The sequence below is a fragment of the Lissotriton helveticus genome, chromosome 3_1 (assembly GCF_964261635.1).
Source record: "Lissotriton helveticus chromosome 3_1, aLisHel1.1, whole genome shotgun sequence".
Taxonomy (NCBI): Eukaryota; Metazoa; Chordata; class Amphibia; order Caudata; family Salamandridae; genus Lissotriton; species Lissotriton helveticus.
Window position 1 is genome coordinate 920,917,902 of NC_136061.1, and position 19,845 is coordinate 920,937,746.

Consider the following 19,845-nt stretch of genomic DNA (forward strand, 5'->3'; position numbering starts at 1 on the left):
AAAAGACTCCAGCGCATCCAGAACGCCTCCGCCCGACTCATCCTGGATGTCCCCCGACGCAGCCACATCTCCAGCCACCTGAGGAACCTGCACTGGCTCCCCGTCGACATGAGGATCACGTTCCGGCTCCTCACCCACGCACACAAGTCTCTCCACGACCTGGGCCCCAAGTACCTTAACGACCGCCTGACCTTCTACACGCCCACCCGCCAGCTACGGTCCACCAGCCTCGCCCTCGCAGCCGTACCACGCATCCGAAGAGCCACCGCCGGAGGAAGATCCTTCTCTTACCTGGCTGCCAAGACTTGGAACTCCCTCCCCATCCACCTTCGGCTGACCCAGGACCATCTCGCCTTCAGGAAACAACTCAAGACCTGGCTGTTCGAGCAGTAGCATACCCCTCCCCCCAAGCGCCTTGAGACCCTCCCGGGTGAGTAGTGCGCTATACAAATGGCATGATTGATTGATTGATTGATTATAAACAGTGTACGTCAATTACACATTCCATTTACCATAGTGCACAGACTCCATTCATATTTTTCTAAAAAGGGGTTCCTTTATTCAAATCTTCTTATTCTTTTTATTAAAAAAACTTTTCTTCCTGTGTGGCCAACACGTTTCATCTCATGAAAGAGACTTCTTCGGGGCTTATTGCATAGTAGCACTTGTGTTGGCTAATGCTTATGGTCCACCATGAGGTACATTGTGGGGTACTTTGCACATTATAAAAACTGTTTTGTGTAATAATAAAAATCAAAATAAATAAATGTTTAAAACAAAATCAAACATTCAGGGATAATTACTAACTGCTGGATGCATTCTGTATTTGCAGCACTAAAGCTCAATGTGCCCCTGCAGCTTCAGGTTAGGACCCTGCCTAACCTGAAGTTCTTCTCTCCCCGTCACTATGTACCTCTTTTACAGATCATATAAGACTGAAAAAGTGAGATTGGACACCCTGCTAGGCCACTGGAAGAGTCTGCCTGGCAACACTAATCCTCCTTTCTTGATTGTCCAGTGAGTGGCAAAATGTAGGACATTTGGCATCCTGTAGCAGCTCATTAAGGACATTGGAACAGACCACTGAAATGGAAGACAACCCCCAGAAAATGTGACTTTTGGACATAATACCTTCATGAGAGGATAAACCAGTTATCAAATGACAAGAGTTACAACAAAGTGAGTCAAAAGTGGTTATACAGGTACTCAAGTCACCATCAAAGACCACAGAAGTAGAAGGGAACATTGTTGAGAATTGTGGTTGCAGCCAAGTCTGGAGTGAAAGGCAACAGGAGGGTAGAAAGAAGTGAAGGAAGGCAATTAGGCCAGGCATGGCTTGTGCAGGAAAGTCGGTGAAGTGGCTGGTGGAACCAGGAGATGGAGAGGGAGGTGGTTTAAAAAAGAAATGACATGGGGTGGCGCCGGTTCGCATGTAAAATGGATGTGCTTTGCTGAGCTGCCGGGCCGCAGTAATCCTATGGCCTGCTCCAGCTGCAGGCCTCAGGGACACATATGTTTGGTGGACAGTATAAGGAGATGGAGGAGCAGGGCTTCCAGACCAGGTGTGCACTGACTGCCATCTAGGAGACTTGAGATGGGGATCAATGTAACCAGAAATAGTCTGAATAGAGGAGCACTGGAGGCCTGGGTGGACGGGGTGGGCTCAGAGGTAGAATATTCGGTAGACGGGAGCCGCGCTTGGAGACCCTATGAGGCTCTGGGCCCCTCTTTTGAAGACTGGGGCTCCTATTTGATGGTTTTCAACGTGTGGAAACAATCCCCAATAACACCAGACTTTTCCACCATGTAAAGTGGGGAGGAAGGAGGTGGAAGAAGAGGATAACAGAGATATTATGGGGTACTGGGGGTGATTACTAAAAAAGGGCAGAGTTTCAGGGGCGGAAAGAGATGTGGTCATAGCTGGGAAATGTACTCAGGCGGCAGAGTAAGGTTTCTACACTTGGAACCTGGAACTCCTGGATGTGACATCCTTTAAACAAAGAGCCATGAGTGCCCTGATGCACTAGATGCCGAAGTGGAAGTCCTTGTACATTTAAGTTGGGCACCAAGCATTCATGTTATGGGATTCTTTGGGGGGACCCTGAAAAGAAGCAGATTCAAAGGACATTCCACAATTGGGGGTCAGGGTTTACTCTAATGATTCATTCTATATGAGACAAAAAGTTACATGTTCATGAAGAGTTTATAAAGTTTGCTTAACCCCTTCGGGGCTGATGACGAGCTGGGCTCGTCATGGCGTAGCCTCCTCGCACGCTCATGACGAGCCCAGCTCGTCATGAGCCCCACCCTCGGGGGAAGCGCCAGCGCTCCCTCCGAGTCTGCCTGATTTTTTTTGTTTTTGCGGGGATGGCAGGGGAAGACCTTCCCCTGCCTCCCCCCGCCCTCCCCGCCCACGTCATCAATGACGTCAGCGCGCGAGGCGCGCTGACGTCACCGGAGGCTTCCTTTGTTTACAGACGCGCAGGGAAGCCATTTGCTTCCTGCGCGTCGTTGCACAAAGAGGTTAGTTTTGCGGCTGGGGCGGGGGGGATTGTGATGCAACTTGCATCGAGGGAAAGGAAAGGCTTTTCCTTTCCCTCGGTGGCATTTTAGAGGTTTCCTGCTGCACGATCGTGCGATTGTGCAGCAGGAATGTTAGGGATTTTTTTTTTTTTTTGGTTTTGTGATCAGTTTCTTAGTTCGGGGAGCGGCCCCTTGGGGAAGGGTCGCTCCCCTTGTTGGGGGAACATTATCTATGAAGTCTTTTCTTGGCTGCAATGTTGTGGAAAGGCCGTTTTTTGTACAAAAATGCTGATGGGGGTCATTTATAAAGTAAAATGATAGTGCTCATTGTAATGAAGGATGCAAGTGCCTCTGTCCTTCATTACTTATACTGATGTGTGTTTCTGAAGTGGCTAAAAAACACACCTGTGCTGCCTAGGCAAAGCTCACTAGTGTTTTTGGCCTGATGAATGTTTTTTTTTGTGTGCTGCTTTTCAAACACATGCTTTGTCTCCAGTGACCATGTGTGTGTTACTATGCCATGTGCGAAGGGGTCCCTTGAGTGAGCTGTCCATCATAGTGGGAAGCTCACAAATGTTTTTGGGCTGTTGATTGTTACCTGAATTTGTGCTGCAACTCTAGCGCCATCTTTGTCTCCATTGACCATGTGTGCGTTACTATGCAACTGCACAAATGTGCGCAGGGGTCCCTTGAGTGAGCTGTCCATCATAGTGGGAAGCTCACAAATGTTTTTGTGTTGATGATTGTTTTCCTGAGTTTGTGCCGCAACTCGAGCGCCATCTCCAGTGTCCATGTGTGCGTTACTATGCAATTGCACAGATGTGCGCAGGGGTCCCTTGTGTGAGCTGTCCATCATAGTGCTTGGTGTATGCACGAAACATGTCGACGATAGGAGTTGATAGGTACATCTGGACACATTACGTTTAGGGCAGCCTATCTTTCCACCCCGTTTATTACCACCTAGAGGCAAGAATAAAGTTTATTGTAAACCTACTGGGCAGGTATTTCACACATCACATAGTCCACTCCTCAAATACACATGCACCACACATAGTCTAATAAAGTGCTCCTACGTAACTTTCGCAAGTCGCAGCACGCCCCAGCCCGTAGAGGACTGGGATGGCCCCAATGATGAAGCATGTCACCGTGGGGCAACCCTGGTGAGTGAGGGGACACCTAAAAGAGGAGCATTTCTCCCCTTTTTTGTACACAATACCATATTTTCACAATCGACCCCAGTGTGTGTTGGTTGTTATCTGAATAAACTAGCAAGGCTCTTAGGTATCTGGAAACAGAGACCATTTGTTCATCATAGTGGGAAGTTCACAAATGTTTTTGGGCTGATGATTGCTTTCCTGAGTTTGTGCTGCAACTCGAGCCCCATCTTTGTCTCCAGTGTCCATGTGTGCGTTACTATGCAATTGCACAGATGTGCGCAGGGGTCCCTTGTGTGAGCTGTGAATCATAGTGGGAAGGTCACAAATGTTTTTGGGCTGATGAATGTTTTTCTGAATTTGTGCTGCAACTCGAGCGCTTGCTTTGTCTCCAGTGTCCGTGTGTGTTACTATGCCATCGCACCAATGTGTGCACAGGTCCCTTGAGTGAGCTGTCCATCATAGTGGGTAAATTTAGGAAAGATGGTGCACTCCGCTAGTTGGTGGGCGTTGCCAATAGGGGATCTTCTGTGTGAGTTCACATGCCTCTTATGTGTATAAATGGTCAGAGACTGTTGAGAGCAGCAGATGGGGAGAAAGAAGCTCCTGGTCATAGGAACTGTTTTAGGATTGCGCTTGTGAAAATCAAGGATGCAAGTGCCTCTGTCCAGCATCGCAGTTAACCACAGTAATTCTGTTGTCCCCCTCCCCATGAGAATCCCTGATGATGTCAGCGCGCACAGCACGCGCCAACATCTTCAGGGATTCCCAGGCGGTCGGGAAGCCATTTGCTTCCTGCGCCTGGAGGTGTTAGGTTGGTTTTGAGATATTTGGGGGGGTTTGCAAAGAGGCTTCAGGGGAGAGGTAAGTGATTTTCCTCTCTTCTGATGTCTCTTTGCAGGGCATTTCTGGCTCACGGTCGCGCACAGCATTGCGATTGTGCGGTGGAAATGCCCTCACTAGCACCAGGGATTTTATTTTAGATTGTAGGAAGTGACCCATTGTGCAAGGGTCGCTTTCAGGTGGGTCGGATTTTAAATTTAGATGTTCTGCCCCCCCCCCCCCGGTGGGCAAATCAACCCGTACTTTTGTCCGTTTTGCCCTTTTTGATGGCCCATCTGTGTGGATGTGATTTTGGGGGTACATTTGTGTATTGTTTATTCATTTGTTATGTTGTTTGTGAAATGTAGTATTAAATTATTTTTTTTCTTCTTTGTTTTTGATCCAGGCTTTTGCTGTTTGTATTGGTGTAGGTTGTGGTTCGGTTAATGCTGGTTTTGCAGCTTGTGTAGTTGCATGTGCTTGGTAAGTAAATGTTTTTTGTACTATTTTTCCTAGATAAATGTGTTGTTATGAAAAGTGAAGTTATTGCTGTTTGTGTGGCTTTGTGTTTCTTGATTGTTAACTTTTTTTTTTGTATTGCTGCTTGATGTGTACTTTGTCTAATCTATACTTGTTTTTTTTTCTTTCCAGTGGGATTTCCTTTCTTTTTGCTGTGTTTCAGCAGAGTAGGTGCTGGTGAGTCTTCTTATATTTGGTTAGATTTGAATTGTTTTTGAGTGTATTGATTTTTGTGTGAAGACTCTACCTTGTTTACTTCTTCCTTTGCACAGTGTAGGTTGTTGTTCACTTGTGTGTGTAGTCTTCTTGATTTGTAAGGATAATGGCTGCTCGCAGGATTACTGCTAAGCAGGTTGTTAGTTCGCTTTTTGAGTCTTCCTCTGACCATGGTCCAGACACTGACTCCGATTCGGAGCTTGAGTTAGGTGCAGAAGATTCAGGCAGTGAGTTTTCTCTTCGCATAGTATCATCGAATGATGATTCTTCTTCTAGTGCTGATGAAGTGCCTGTGGTAGAGAGGGACATTGATGTGCCGGTAGAGAGGGAAGAGCCATGTGAGCGGCAGCCTAGGTCCTCAAGGTTTCCCTTTTTTTCTCGTCAGGAACAGGCAAGTGTGGTAAAGGCTGCGCCCAAAAGGTTTCACATTGCTGTGGTGCGCCAAAGGGTATCTGGTGCTGCTAGTCTTCCTGTTGTTGAGCAGCATGAGGCATCTGGTGCTGCTAGTCTTTCTGTTGTTGTTGAGCAGCAAGTGGCATCTGGGGATGCGAGTTCTTCTGTTGATGTTGAGATGCAAGAGGCAGCTGGGGATGTGAGTTCGTCTGTTGGTGAAGAGATGCAAAATGTATCTGGGGATGCTAGTATTCCTGTTGGTGTAGTGAGGCAAGAGGCATCTGGGGATGCTAGTGTTCCCGTTGATGTAGTGCAGCAAGAGGCATCTGGCCTGCAGGCTAGGGTGGCTTCTTCTCCTCATGTTAGTGATGACGTCTGGGTTGCCCCTGGCATGGTGCAGCCGGAATTGCCAGACTTCACTGGTGTTCCAGGGTGTAGAGTGGATACTGACAATTTTTTGCCAATTCAATATTTTCAATTGTTTTTTGACGATGAGTTTTTGCAGGAGATTGTGGAGCAAACTAATTTGTATGCAGAGCAGTATTTGAGGGACCACAGTGCCAGCCTTAAGCCCCATTCCAGAGCTACCCATTGGTCTCCCACATATGTTGAAGAGATGAAGAAGTTTTTGGGATTAACTTTTTTGATGGGCTTGCTAAGGAAGCCATCAATGTCTTCTTATTGGTCCACTAGTCCCTTGATGGCAACATCTATATTTCCAGCAGTTATGACTCGTGATCGATATATGCTTCTTCTTCGCATGATGCATTTTGTTGATAATGATTTAGCGTTGCCACGCGATCACCCTGATTGTGACCGTCTTTTTAAGATTCGGCCTGTCCTTGATCACTTTGTTGATCGTTTTCCTGAGATGTTTGCACCTGGAAGAGAAATAGCTGTGGACGAGTCTTTGGTGTTGTTCAAGGGCCGCTTGGTTTTTAGGCAATACATTCCTAGTAAGAGGGCACGCTATGGCATCAAACTGTATATGCTGTGTGACAGTGAGACTGGATATGTTTATAATTTCAGGGTGTACACCGGTAAGGATTCCAGCATTAACACTTCTGCTTGTCCGTCCACTTTTGGAGTGACTGAGAAAATTGTGTGGGAACTAGGTAGACGATTATTTAACAAAGGCCACTATTTATATGTAGATAACTTCTACACTAGTGTGCGTTTGTTCAAGGAGTTGGCCAAAGTGGGCACTGTTGCATGTGGCACGATGCGCAGTAACCGGAAAGGTTTTCCAATAGAACTTGTTTGCAAAAGGCTTGTGCGGGGACAGTCTACTGCATTGCGATGTGGGAAGCTTCTAGCTGTGAAGTTTTCAGACAGGAGAGATGTTTACATGCTGACTACTATCCATGACGAAAGCACTGAAGCTCTGCCAGTTCGGGGTGAGACTGCTGAAGTGCGTAAACCTGTGTGCATTTTAGACTATAATAGGCACATGGGTGGTGTTGACAGAGTAGATCAGAGGTTGGAACCTTATGCTGCTCTTCGAAAGGCTTACGTTTGGTACAAGAAGTTGGCTATCCATCTTTTCCACTTGGCATCCTTTAATGCTTTTGTTGTTTTCCAGAAATCTTGTCCTGAGTCAAAGATGCCTTTTGTTAAGTTTCAGGAGACTATAATAGGCAGCCTTGTACTAGTGGAACAGGCAAGTGTGCCAAGATTTGGAGTGGTGGAGGAAGTGGCTAGACTGAAAGATCGCCACTTTCCAGAATACATTCCTCCCACAACTGCAAAAGACAAACCCACTAAAAGATGTAGAGTCTGTTGGCGAAGAGAAGTGCGGAGGGAGTCTCGTATGCACTGTCCTGACTGTCCTTCAAATCCTGGATTGTGTGTGCCAGCTTGTTTTAAATCGTACCACACACAAAAGAAGTTTTGGGAGTTTCATTGAGCTTGTAAGTGTACTGTCTGGTTTGTTTTCTGTAATATTTTTTTGTTTGCTTTTAGGTTTGCATTAGTGCAAAGCATTTAGGTTTTGAATTTGTGTTAGCAGATTTGTAGGTTTCTACATTTGATTTGTGGTATTTCTTTAAAAAATTCTAATTTTGATGGTGGTGTGTGCAGGATTGTGCTTGGATTGTTGGTGTGCGTGGACAGGCGCTTGGCTGGTGGTGTGCGTGGTCTGGTGCTTGGCTGGAATAGTGCATGGATTGGAGTTGTGCTGGGGGGGTTAGTGGATTTTTGCTTGGCTGGCGGAGTGTATGGTTAGGTGCTTGGCTGGCGGTGTGAGTGGAGTGGTGCTTGGCTGGCGGTGTGTGTGGAGTGGTGCTTGGCTGGCGGCGTGTGTGGAGTGGTGCTTGGATGGTGTTGTGTTTGTGGAGTGGCGCTTGGCTGGTTGTGTGCGTGGAGTGATGCTTGGCTGGTGGTGTGTGTGGAGTGGTAGTTGGCTGTCGGTGTGCGCTGAGTGGTGTTTGGCTGGCAGTGTGCATGGTCTGGTGCTTGGATGGTGGTGTGGGTGGACTGGCGCTCGGCAGGCGGTGTGTGAGTAGTTACTTTCTGTTGGTCACTACACACACTGCTAGTTGAGTGACACTCCACACAGTCCATCATTTTGTGTAGTTGCAGTGTCAGAAATGTGGGCGTGTGAAAGTGATGGGCCCTTGAATGGCGCTGTTTGCTGGTGTGAGTGTTGAAATGTGATGGGTCCGCGGCTGGCGGTGTGAATGTTTTGTATGTGTCACGCGTACGAAAGGTGTATGAATGGCCTGTAAAGAGGTTGGTGCCTTGACGTGGCTTTACAGCTCACGAGCTGCGAGTCAGTGGTTCAGTTTATCATACTTTCAATTATACGCAGTGTATTTCATTTTTGATGAAATTACTTGCGTATCCAATTGTATGTACTGAATCATCACTCACCCTCGTGCCAAATCCAACCAGTATGTGTGTGTGCTTGCGGATTAGATGGGTGTGCAGTAATAATTGTTTTTTTTCTAATTTCTGCAGTAGGGTGTACCTTGCCCCTTATTGTGATTGTTGTTATGTGTTGCTTTTCCATTCGGATGGTGTCAATGGTCTGGTTTGTATCAGGTATGAAAGGTGCGTGAATGGCCTGTAAAACGGTTGGTGCCTTGTCGTGGCTTTACAGCTCACGAGTTGCGAGTCACTGGTTCAGTTTTTATGCATTTATTTATTGACAGAGCATTTCATTTTTTTTAAATATCTTGTTAATAAAATTTTATGTACTGAACCATCACTCGCCCTCGTGCCAAATCCAACCTGTATGTGTGTGTCTTTGAGGAATAGATAGCCGTGCTTGAATGTTTGACTTTTGAGTAACTCTGTTAAGGTGTGGTATCCTTTTACTTGGGAGAACAAGGGGAGCGCAGGGTGGTAGGACTTTTTTGCCGGCACGGCGATCCCACGCCAAAATGTTTGGAAAAGTGCTATTTTTACCTATTTTTAAGGTTTGCAAGGAGTTCTGGGTAGGAAAACATTGGTGGACCCACACATGCCATACCTCCCTGGACTCTCCCGGGTGTCTAGTTTTCAGAACTGTTTGGGTTTGCTACTTTCCAAAGAATACCACCCACCCCGGGCCAAAAACTCAGGTGCCTCCCCCCAAAAAAATCAAAGTTATATTGCTTCAGGGTATTTTATATTCACCACTGTTAGATTTGGACCTTTTCCTGTTGCAGCCACTATGGCTACCCACGCAAGTGAGGTACCGTTTTTATCGGGAGACCTGGGGGAATGCTGGGTGGGAGGTAATTTGTGTGAGCCCAGTGATGCCACGCTTTCCCAGACTACAACGTGTGAAAAAATTGATTTTTTTCTGCTAAAATTGAGGTTTGCAAGGGATTCTGGGTAAAGGAACGTTGGCGGATCCACGCAAGCCATACCTCCTTGGAAGCGCCCGGGTGTCTACTTTTCAGAAATGTGTGGGTTTGGTAGGTTTCCATAGATGGCTGTCTCGCACGGGGCCAGAAACCCAGGTAACCCCTAAGTCCACCAGCTTTTGCAAGAGGGGTTACCTGGGTTTTTGGCCCCGTGCGAGACAGCCATCTAGGGAAACCTACCAATCCCACACATTTCTGAAAAGTAGACAACCGGGGGCTTCCAAGGAGGTATGGCTTGCGTGGATCCTCCAACGTTCCTTTACCCAGAATCCCTTGCAAACCTCATTTTTTGCATGGTAAAAAAATCAGTTTTTTCACACGTTTTAGTGTGGGAAAGCGTGGCATCACTGGGCACACACAAATTACCTCCCACCCAGCGTTCCCCAAGGTCTCCCGATAAAAATGGTACCTCACTTGCGTGGGTAGGCATAGCGGCTGCTTTAGGAAAAGGCCCAATTCATACTGTGGAGACAAAAACTTTACCTTTAGCCAAATAATCTTATTTTTTGAGGGGGTCACCTGAGCTTTTGGCCCGGGGCTTGGCAGGCATCTTTGGAAACTACCAAACCCAAACAGTTCTGAGAACTAGACACCCGGGGGAGTCCAGGGTGGTATGGCATGCGTGGGTCCCCCAATGTTTTCCTACCCAGAAACCCCTGCAAACCTGAAATTTTGGTCAAAAAACCCACTTTTCCATACTTTTTTGGGTGGGATCTCGCTGCCGGAACAAATGTCCTACCACCCAGTGTTTCCCTTGTTCTCCCGAGTAAAATGATACCTCACTTGTGTGGGTGGGCCAAAGGCATGTGACTTAGGCTGGGGTGCTTAATTTGTAAAACGTAAATATGAGTAAAAACTACTTTTTTCAAAATTCATTTTTGGCGTATTCTGCTTTGGGGCACCCACACAAGTGAGGTATCCTTTTACTCGGGAGAACAAGGGGAACGCAGGGTGGTATGACTTTTTTGCCGACCCGGCGATCCCACGCCAAAAAGTTTGGAAAAGTGCAATTTTTACCTAATTTTAAGGTTTGCAGAGAGTTCTGGGTAGGAAAACATTGGGGGACCCATGCATGCCATACCTCCCTGGAGTCCCCCGGGTGTCTAGTTTTCAGAACTGTTTGGGTTTGCTACTTTGCAAAGAATACCACCGAGCCCCGGGCCACAAACTCAGATGCCCCCCCCCCAAAATCAAGGTAGTTTTGCAATAAGGTAATGTAAATTCACCACCGTACAATTTGAACCGTTTCCTGTTGCAGCCACTATGTTTACCCACGCAAGTGAGGTACCGTTTTTTTCGGGAGACCTGGGGGCACGCTGGGTGGGTGGAAATTTGTTGATCCACGCAGATTCCAGAACTTTCCACCACAGAAATGTGAGGAAAATGTGTTTTTTTGGTCAAATTTTTATGTTTGCAAGGGATTCTGGGTAACAAAACCTGGGGGTAGGCAGGCGAGTCACCCCATCCTGAATTCCCCTGGGTGTCTAGTTTTCAAAAATGTATAGGTTTGCTAGGTTTCCCTAGGTGCTGGCAGAGCTACGGCGCAAAAACAAAAGGTAGTCTTTTTGTCCGAATCGTGCTAAATTTCACTGGGAAATTGAGGTGCGACCATGCTGCGTTTTGCGCTGTTTCATGTCGCAGCCACTATGCCTACCCACGCAAGTGAGGTACCGTTTTTTTCGGGAGACCTGGGGGCACGCTGGGTGGGTGGAAATTTGTTGATCCACGCAGATTCCAGAACTTTCCACCACAGAAATGTGAGGAAAATGTGTTTTTTTGGTCAAATTTTTATGTTTGCAAGGGATTCTGGGTAACAAAACCTGGGGGTAGGCAGGCGAGTCACCACATCCTGAATTCCCCTGGGTGTCTAGTTTTCAAAAATGTATAGGTTTGCTAGGTTTCCCTAGGTGCTGGCAGAGCTACGGCGCAAAAACAAAAGGTAGTCTTTTTGTCCGAATCGTGCTAAATTTCACTGGGAAATTGAGGTGCGACCATGCTGCGTTTTGCGCTGTTTCATGTCGCAGCCACTATGCCTACCCACGCAAGTGAGGTACCGTTTTTTTCGGGAGACCTGGGGGCACGCTGGGTGGGTGGAAATTTGTTGATCCACGCAGATTCCAGAACTTTCCACCACAGAAATGTGAGGAAAATGTGTTTTTTTGGTCAAATTTTTATGTTTGCAAGGGATTCTGGGTAACAAAACCTGGGGGTAGGCAGGCGAGTCACCCCATCCTGAATTCCCCTGGGTGTCTAGTTTTCAAAAATGTATAGGTTTGGTAGGTTTCCCTAGGTGCTGGCAGAGCTACGGCGCAAAAACAAAAGGTAGTCTTTTTGTCCGAATCGTGCTAAATTTCACTGGGAAATTGAGGTGCGACCATGCTGCGTTTTGCGCTGTTTCATGTCGCAGCCACTATGCCTACCCACGCAAGTGAGGTACCGTTTTTTTCGGGAGACCTGGGGGAACGCTGGGTGGGTGGAAATTTGTTGATCCACGCAGATTCCAGAACTTTCCACCACAGAAATGTGAGGAAAATGTGTTTTTTTGGTCAAATTTTTATGTTTGCAAGGGATTCTGGGTAACAAAACCTGGGGGTAGGCAGGCGAGTCACCCCATCCTGAATTTCCCTGGGTGTCTAGTTTTCAAAAATGTATAGGTTTGCTAGGTTTCCCTAGGTGCTGGCAGAGCTACGGCGCAAAAACAAAAGGTAGTCTTTTTGTCCGAATCGTGCTAAATTTCACTGGGAAATTGAGGTGCGACCATGCTGCGTTTTGCGCTGTTTCATGTCGCAGCCACTATGCCTACCCACGCAAGTGAGGTACCGTTTTTTTCGGGAGACCTGGGGGCACGCTGGGTGGGTGGAAATTTGTTGATCCACGCAGATTCCAGAACTTTCCACCACAGAAATGTGAGGAAAATGTGTTTTTTTGGTCAAATTTTTATGTTTGCAAGGGATTCTGGGTAACAAAACCTGGGGGTAGGCAGGCGAGTCACCCCATCCTGAATTCCCCTGGGTGTCTAGTTTTCAAAAATGTATAGGTTTGCTAGGTTTCCCTAGGTGCTGGCAGAGCTACGGCGCAAAAACAAAAGGTAGTCTTTTTGTCCGAATCGTGCTAAATTTCACTGGGAAATTGAGGTGCGACCATGCTGCGTTTTGCGCTGTTTCATGTCGCAGCCACTATGCCTACCCACGCAAGTGAGGTACCGTTTTTTTCGGGAGACCTGGGGGCACGCTGGGTGGGTGGAAATTTGTTGATCCACGCAGATTCCAGAACTTTCCACCACAGAAATGTGAGGAAAATGTGTTTTTTTGGTCAAATTTTTATGTTTGCAAGGGATTCTGGGTAACAAAACCTGGGGGTAGGCAGGCGAGTCACCCCATCCTGAATTCCCCTGGGTGTCTAGTTTTCAAAAATGTATAGGTTTGCTAGGTTTCCCTAGGTGCTGGCAGAGCTACGGCGCAAAAACAAAAGGTAGTCTTTTTGTCCGAATCGTGCTAAATTTCACTGGGAAATTGAGGTGCGACCATGCTGCGTTTTGCGCTGTTTCATGTCGCAGCCACTATGCCTACCCACGCAAGTGAGGTACCGTTTTTTTCGGGAGACCTGGGGGCACGCTGGGTGGGTGGAAATTTGTTGATCCACGCAGATTCCAGAACTTTCCACCACAGAAATGTGAGGAAAATGTGTTTTTTTGGTCAAATTTTTATGTTTGCAAGGGATTCTGGGTAACAAAACCTGGGGGTAGGCAGGCGAGTCACCCCATCCTGAATTCCCCTGGGTGTCTAGTTTTCAAAAATGTATAGGTTTGCTAGGTTTCCCTAGGTGCTGGCAGAGCTACGGCGCAAAAACAAAAGGTAGTCTTTTTGTCCGAATCGTGCTAAATTTCACTGGGAAATTGAGGTGCGACCATGCTGCGTTTTGCGCTGTTTCATGTCGCAGCCACTATGCCTACCCACGCAAGTGAGGTACCGGTTTTTTCGGGAGACCTGGGGGCACGCTGGGTGGGTGGAAATTTGTTGATCCACGCAGATTCCAGAACTTTCCACCACAGAAATGTGAGGAAAATGTGTTTTTTTGGTCAAATTTTTATGTTTGCAAGGGATTCTGGGTAACAAAACCTGGGGGTAGGCAGGCGAGTCACCCCATCCTGAATTCCCCTGGGTGTCTAGTTTTCAAAAATGTATAGGTTTTCTAGGTTTCCCTAGGTGCTGGCAGAGCTACGGCGCAAAAACAAAAGGTAGTCTTTTTGTCCGAATCGTGCTAAATTTCACTGGGAAATTGAGGTGCGACCATGCTGCGTTTTGCGCTGTTTCATGTCGCAGCCACTATGCCTACCCACGCAAGTGAGGTACCGTTTTTTTCGGGAGACCTGGGGGCACGCTGGGTGGGTGGAAATTTGTTGATCCACGCAGATTCCAGAACTTTCCACCACAGAAATGTGAGGAAAATGTGTTTTTTTGGTCAAATTTTTATGTTTGCAAGGGATTCTGGGTAACAAAACCTGGGGGTAGGCAGGCGAGTCACCCCATCCTGAATTCCCCTGGGTGTCTACTTTTCAAAAATGTATAGGTTTGCTAGGTTTCCCTAGGTGCTGGCAGAGCTACGGCGCACAAACAAAAGGTAGTCTTTTTGTCCGAATCGTGCTAAATTTCACTGGGAAATTGAGGTGCGACCATGCTGCGTTTTGCGCTGTTTCATGTCGCAGCCACTATGCCTACCCACGCAAGTGAGGTACCGTTTTTTTCGGGAGACCTGGGGGCACGCTGGGTGGGTGGAAATTTGTTGATCCACGCAGATTCCAGAACTTTCCACCACAGAAATGTGAGGAAAATGTGTTTTTTTGGTCAAATTTTTATGTTTGCAAGGGATTCTGGGTAACAAAACCTGGGGGTAGGCAGGCGAGTCACCCCATCCTGAATTCCCCTGGGTGTCTAGTTTTCAAAAATGTATAGGTTTGCTAGGTTTCCCTAGGTGCTGGCAGAGCTACGGCGCAAAAACAAAAGGTAGTCTTTTTGTCCGAATCGTGCTAAATTTCACTGGGAAATTGAGGTGCGACCATGCTGCGTTTTGCGCTGTTTCATGTCGCAGCCACTATGCCTACCCACGCAAGTGAGGTACCGTTTTTTTCGGGAGACCTGGGGGCACGCTGGGTGGGTGGAAATTTGTTGATCCACGCAGATTCCAGAACTTTCCACCACAGAAATGTGAGGAAAATGTGTTTTTTTGGTCAAATTTTTATGTTTGCAAGGGATTCTGGGTAACAAAACCTGGGGGTAGGCAGGCGAGTCACCCCATCCTGAATTTCCCTGGGTGTCTAGTTTTCAAAAATGTATAGGTTTGCTAGGTTTCCCTAGGTGCTGGCAGAGCTACGGCGCAAAAACAAAAGGTAGTCTTTTTGTCCGAATCGTGCTAAATTTCACTGGGAAATTGAGGTGCGACCATGCTGCGTTTTGCGCTGTTTCATGTCGCAGCCACTATGCCTACCCACGCAAGTGAGGTACCGTTTTTTTCGGGAGACCTGGGGGCACGCTGGGTGGGTGGAAATTTGTTGATCCACGCAGATTCCAGAACTTTCCACCACAGAAATGTGAGGAAAATGTGTTTATTTTGTGAAAAACTTAGCTTTGCAAGGGATTCTGGGTAACAAAACCTGGTGGTAGGCAGTCGAGTCACCCCATCCTGAATTCCCCTGGGTGTCTACTTTTCAAAAATGTATAGGTTTGCAAGGTTTCCCTAGGTGCCGGCAGAGCTAGGGTGCAAAAACTACAGGTAGGCACTTTGCCAAAAAAGGGTCAATTTGTAACTGCTAAATTTAGGTGTGACCACGTTGCATTTTCCGCCGTTTCCTGTCGCAGGCACAAGGCCGACCCACACAAGTGAGGTACCGTTTTTATCGGGACACTTGGGGTAATTCAGATTTGTAAATCAACTGTTATTACCAATTGAGCTTTCATGCATTTCTCCCTTTGAATGAAAGACATTGAGTAAAAAAAAAATCTTTATGAAAAATGACCAATAATTCTCATGCTAGTATGAGTATTCCCAACTTTGAAAATGTGCAATTATATACTGTTTCTGAAGTCTATAATTTGTACCCAATTCAGAAATACATAGGTGTCTTTCATACAGATTATTCCATGTATACATTTTCCAAGACAAAGTGCACTATACCCAGTAAATGAAAAAATACCATTGCAAGTTGCTGCTCAGTTTTTGGATCTGGGTTCGTCGGGTTCTTGGTGAAACTACAAGTCCTATATATCCCCACAACCAGGAAGGTCTAACGGATGTAACGGTATATTGCTTTCCAAGAGCTGTCAAAATTAGAAAAAGTTATAGGTGAAAACGTTGAGACAAAAGGCTGTTTTTTTCAACAAAATTTCAAATATTCCAATATCTAACTGTTAGTTTCTATAACGAAACCTTCATGGATTTAGACAAATGACCCCTTTCTGAATTCAGAATTTTGTCTACTTTTCGAAAATGTAAAGCTTTCCAGGATCCATTATTGCTTTCAAACTCATTTCTACCATTAACTGGAAGGAGGTGGAAAGCTCTAAAAATAGCAAAAATAGGCTATGTCCCAGAAAAATGCCAAAACTGAGTGAAAAATTTCGGTTCTCTGACAAAAGTCTGTCATTCCCTGAAAGCTGAGAAAATGGAGATTTCAGCCCCACAAACCTTTTTGTGATACCATTTTCAGGGAAACACCCAGAGGCTTTCATTTGCAGCCCGTTTTTCCCATTTTTCTGAAAAAAACAAAAAAATCACTATATTTTGCTAAATTTCTGGGCCCCCTCCAAGGGAATCCACAAACCCAGGGCGCCTTTAGAATCCACATGATGTTGGAAGAAAAGGACGCAAATTTGGCGTGGATACCTTATGTGGTCAAAAAGTTACAAGGGCCTAAGCGCGCACTACTCCAAAACGCCAAAAAAAGCCTCAGCACAGGAGGGGAAAAGGCCTAGCAGCGAAGGGGTTAAAGAAAAAGCCATATAAGATAAGATAAGCCTTTCAGAAAGTACAAAGATCCCCAAGCTGCGGGGCAAAGATGTAGTAAAAGAAAACAGGAAAGGAAGGCAACAGGTTAGAAGACAAAGAAATAATCAAGTAGGGATTGCGGGGTACAGTTGGAGGGAGGATGTCAACCGTTACTTCGGCTTCAACGCTGGAAAGGCTTTGAGGGGTATGAGGAGGGAAATTACTTCTCGATAATTCATTTGAAATCTGCCGGGAAGTACCAAAGTCGCAAAGGGATAAGATTACAAATATGTTATTTGTTGGAGGAGGGGGTGGGGTGGGATCAGGGGCTTTGCAGACCCTTTCCAGGAGAAACCATTTCAGCCTGGGTTCAGTATCCAAGGAGCACTACCTTGAAAACAGTTTGGCGCACCACCTGTTTCAAATTAGGGGTATTTCACAAAATTGGCACCTGGATTTGTATATTGGATTCTGGATCCTTCGAGGATCTCAAACAATTGTCAGGATGAGGGGAAATCCAGATAAATGTGTTGTACCATTTACTGGCAATGTAAAGAAATGTACAGGTGCATACCTTAGGGAATTTTCTGGCTCACTCTCTGCCAGACAGTGATCCAGATGAGTTGTATCGTTAAACAATAATGCAACAAATGTGTTCAAATGTTTTTAAGAAACTCCCATTTCTGGCTGTTCCCTTGGTGTGCTCAATTTTAAGGCTTTCTATGGGAGAGAAACTGAAAGCTCTGTCATTGAACAATTAAGTACTTCAAAACCTTAATAATTAAAAAAAATGTTTGATTACCTGGTTGGCATCATATTGAAATCTTTGTGCTTTAGAACTAAAGCCCTTTTTTTCAGACAGAGGGATACAAACTGTCTGATATTTCGTGGGGATTGATGGTGTACTTGTCGTCATACGCTTGAAACCTTAAGAGGATAACAACATGGAGAAACCATTTTAACATTGTAGGAAGAAATATAAAAACTTTTTTTACAAGCCCTTTTGTTGAGTTTGTAGAACCTCATACAAACAATTTAAAGTGTAAACACATAAAATAAGAAAATCAAGCATAATACAGTTGCTCTTGTTCAAACTTGCATAATTTCGTTACAAAACACTTGAAAAAAGAAACTCCTGATGTATAGTATTTGCCTTCATCAAATTATCAATTAGTTCTTTCTCAACTAGAGACCGTATTAGTAACGTCTAAGCAGTCATTTAGATTTTGGCAGAAGAGATTGTGTTCCAAATCCGCACTACACTTGCAACATGTGATTTTGGAATTCTCCATGTACCTTTAATTACCATAAAAGGTAAATGACTGAACCAAAAATCATAAATGAGCAAATCCTACATGTTTATCTGGTTATTTTTATATTCATGGTTAAAAAATACCAAGTCATAAGCATAGCTTAGGAAATCAAAAAGTTGAATTTGAGGTTAGAATTTGTAAATCCTGATTCACAAATTCAGGATTTCCAGAATTTTTCAACCACAAACTTCATTTACTACAACAGAAAAAGGTGGTAAGTCAAAATACCTAAACTGTAATGAATAAAAACAATTATATAGAAAGCAAAAAACATATGAATACCTAAAACTATCATTATAATGATAATGACTATAATCCTGAAAATATAGTATATGTATGCATAAAAAGGTAAAACAACACATCTGAAGAACTAGAACTAAAGGCAATCCCAAAGCTTACTCAAAACCCTAAACCTAAGCCTGATGCTAACCTTATGTTCAAGAAAATCACAGTCCTGAGCCTAAGCTGTACAATCTGCCTGATATCACCCGTAACCTGGAGCCTAACGCTAACCCTGAGAGAAGCCCAAGGCTAGCACAGTGACCTTAAAATTAAAGTTACTCCTAAAACATTTTGATATCAACATAAAGGGCCAGGTGTACGACCATTTAAATTTGTGAGTCGCTAATTGCGACTTTTTGTGATTCGCGATTAGAGACTTGCAAAATGAAATGTACTAAGGTGCCTCAGACATATTAAACGATTCGCAATGGGGTCGTAAATGACCTGCCTCATCAATATTCATGAGGCAGGTCGCAGTTTTCGACCCATTGAGAAAGGGCAATAACACACAGATGGTGGCCTGCTGGGGACAGCAGATCACCATTTCTGTGTTTACTTTTAAATAAAGCTACTTTTTTTTTAATTTGGCCTGTTTTCCTTAAATGAACATGGCATGCGTTTCAAAAAGAAAAATGAAGCGTTTCTGTTTCATTTTGTCCTGGGACAAGAATTCCCCACAGATGCCAGATGGCACATACTGTGTGTAACAGGGGAGCAAGTATAGCCGCAATGCCAAAAACTCTGGCTAATGGTGGAGGCGATGGCGTCCAAGAGGAATATTGCATGGGCGTGGGGGATGCCTCTGCCACAGAGCGTGGATCAGTGGAAAGCTGACTTGAATTGATGCTTTATAGCAGAAAAAGTTGTATATGAGGTCAGGGGCTGCCCCAAGAAGTGGGAGAAGGTGTGGCATCATCAGGCTGCTCATAGGGGTTTGTAATGTAATGGGCAGGGAGGGGTGGGTGGGGGGCGGCATGACCACCAAGTGGTGCAGGAACTTTAGTAACAGCCTGCACTGTACTGTCAGTTCGGGGATCCAGCAAATAGATTGCTCATGAAGAAGTGCTGTTTTATACAATGTTTTTGCCATCCATGCTCTTAATTACTGTACTGCACACTACACTTTGTTTAATATGTTCAATAAAAAGAATTGTTAAAAATAAAAAAGAGTAAGCAGTCAGTAATAGGTTACTGACCTGCAAAATAGGGTTGGTACATTGCACTAGCTCTTCTAGCGGTCACAAACAGCCAGATTCTCCATTTGCAACCACTAAAATGGCCGTTCATCTGGCTCCAAATGTTTAAAAATTCAAATGTTTCTACATCAAATTTTCTATTTATGTTTTTTTGTTTCATCTATTTTCACTTCTTATTGAGCAGCCTGGTGGTACGAAATTCGAAAGGTACAGGGTGGTGGCCTTTGAGAATGTATGAAACGCGACGAAAGTTGTTACTGGGGCTATTGTTACAGGTGCTATTTGAAAGTGTCCTCCGTGACTGTTCCCATATTGTCTGCATTCTATTACGTATACTCGTGGAATTGGATGAGGCCATTACAGACACGTTATATTTTAATTTCTGGGAGAGAGCAGGATAAAGCTTTGTCTGCTGGACAAGATACTTTCCTTTGCAATTCTTGTCTATATAGAATAACTAATTCTGGGTAACTGAGAAAAACATGTTTTTAAGAGTCTACCAAAAAACGAATGAAGTCCAAGAAGAATACACGCCGAAAACAGCATTTCCACTTCGGCAATACCACTTTATTTCAAAAGAAAACGTATCTTCAAA

At 45.1% G+C, this 19,845-nt stretch overlaps 1 protein-coding gene across 2 annotated transcripts in view; it reads right to left on the bottom strand.

Moving 5' to 3' along the window:
* The window catches only part of STPG1 (sperm tail PG-rich repeat containing 1), a 351,715-nt gene that overhangs the window by 245,861 nt on the left and 86,009 nt on the right, over nt 1-19,845 (bottom strand). For both annotated transcript variants that reach the window (XM_078683800.1, XM_078683799.1), the window contains one exon: nt 17,262-17,386. In XM_078683800.1, coding sequence (XP_078539926.1) covers nt 17,262-17,386 — 125 coding nt within the window. The remainder of the gene's footprint in view (nt 1-17,261; nt 17,387-19,845) is intronic.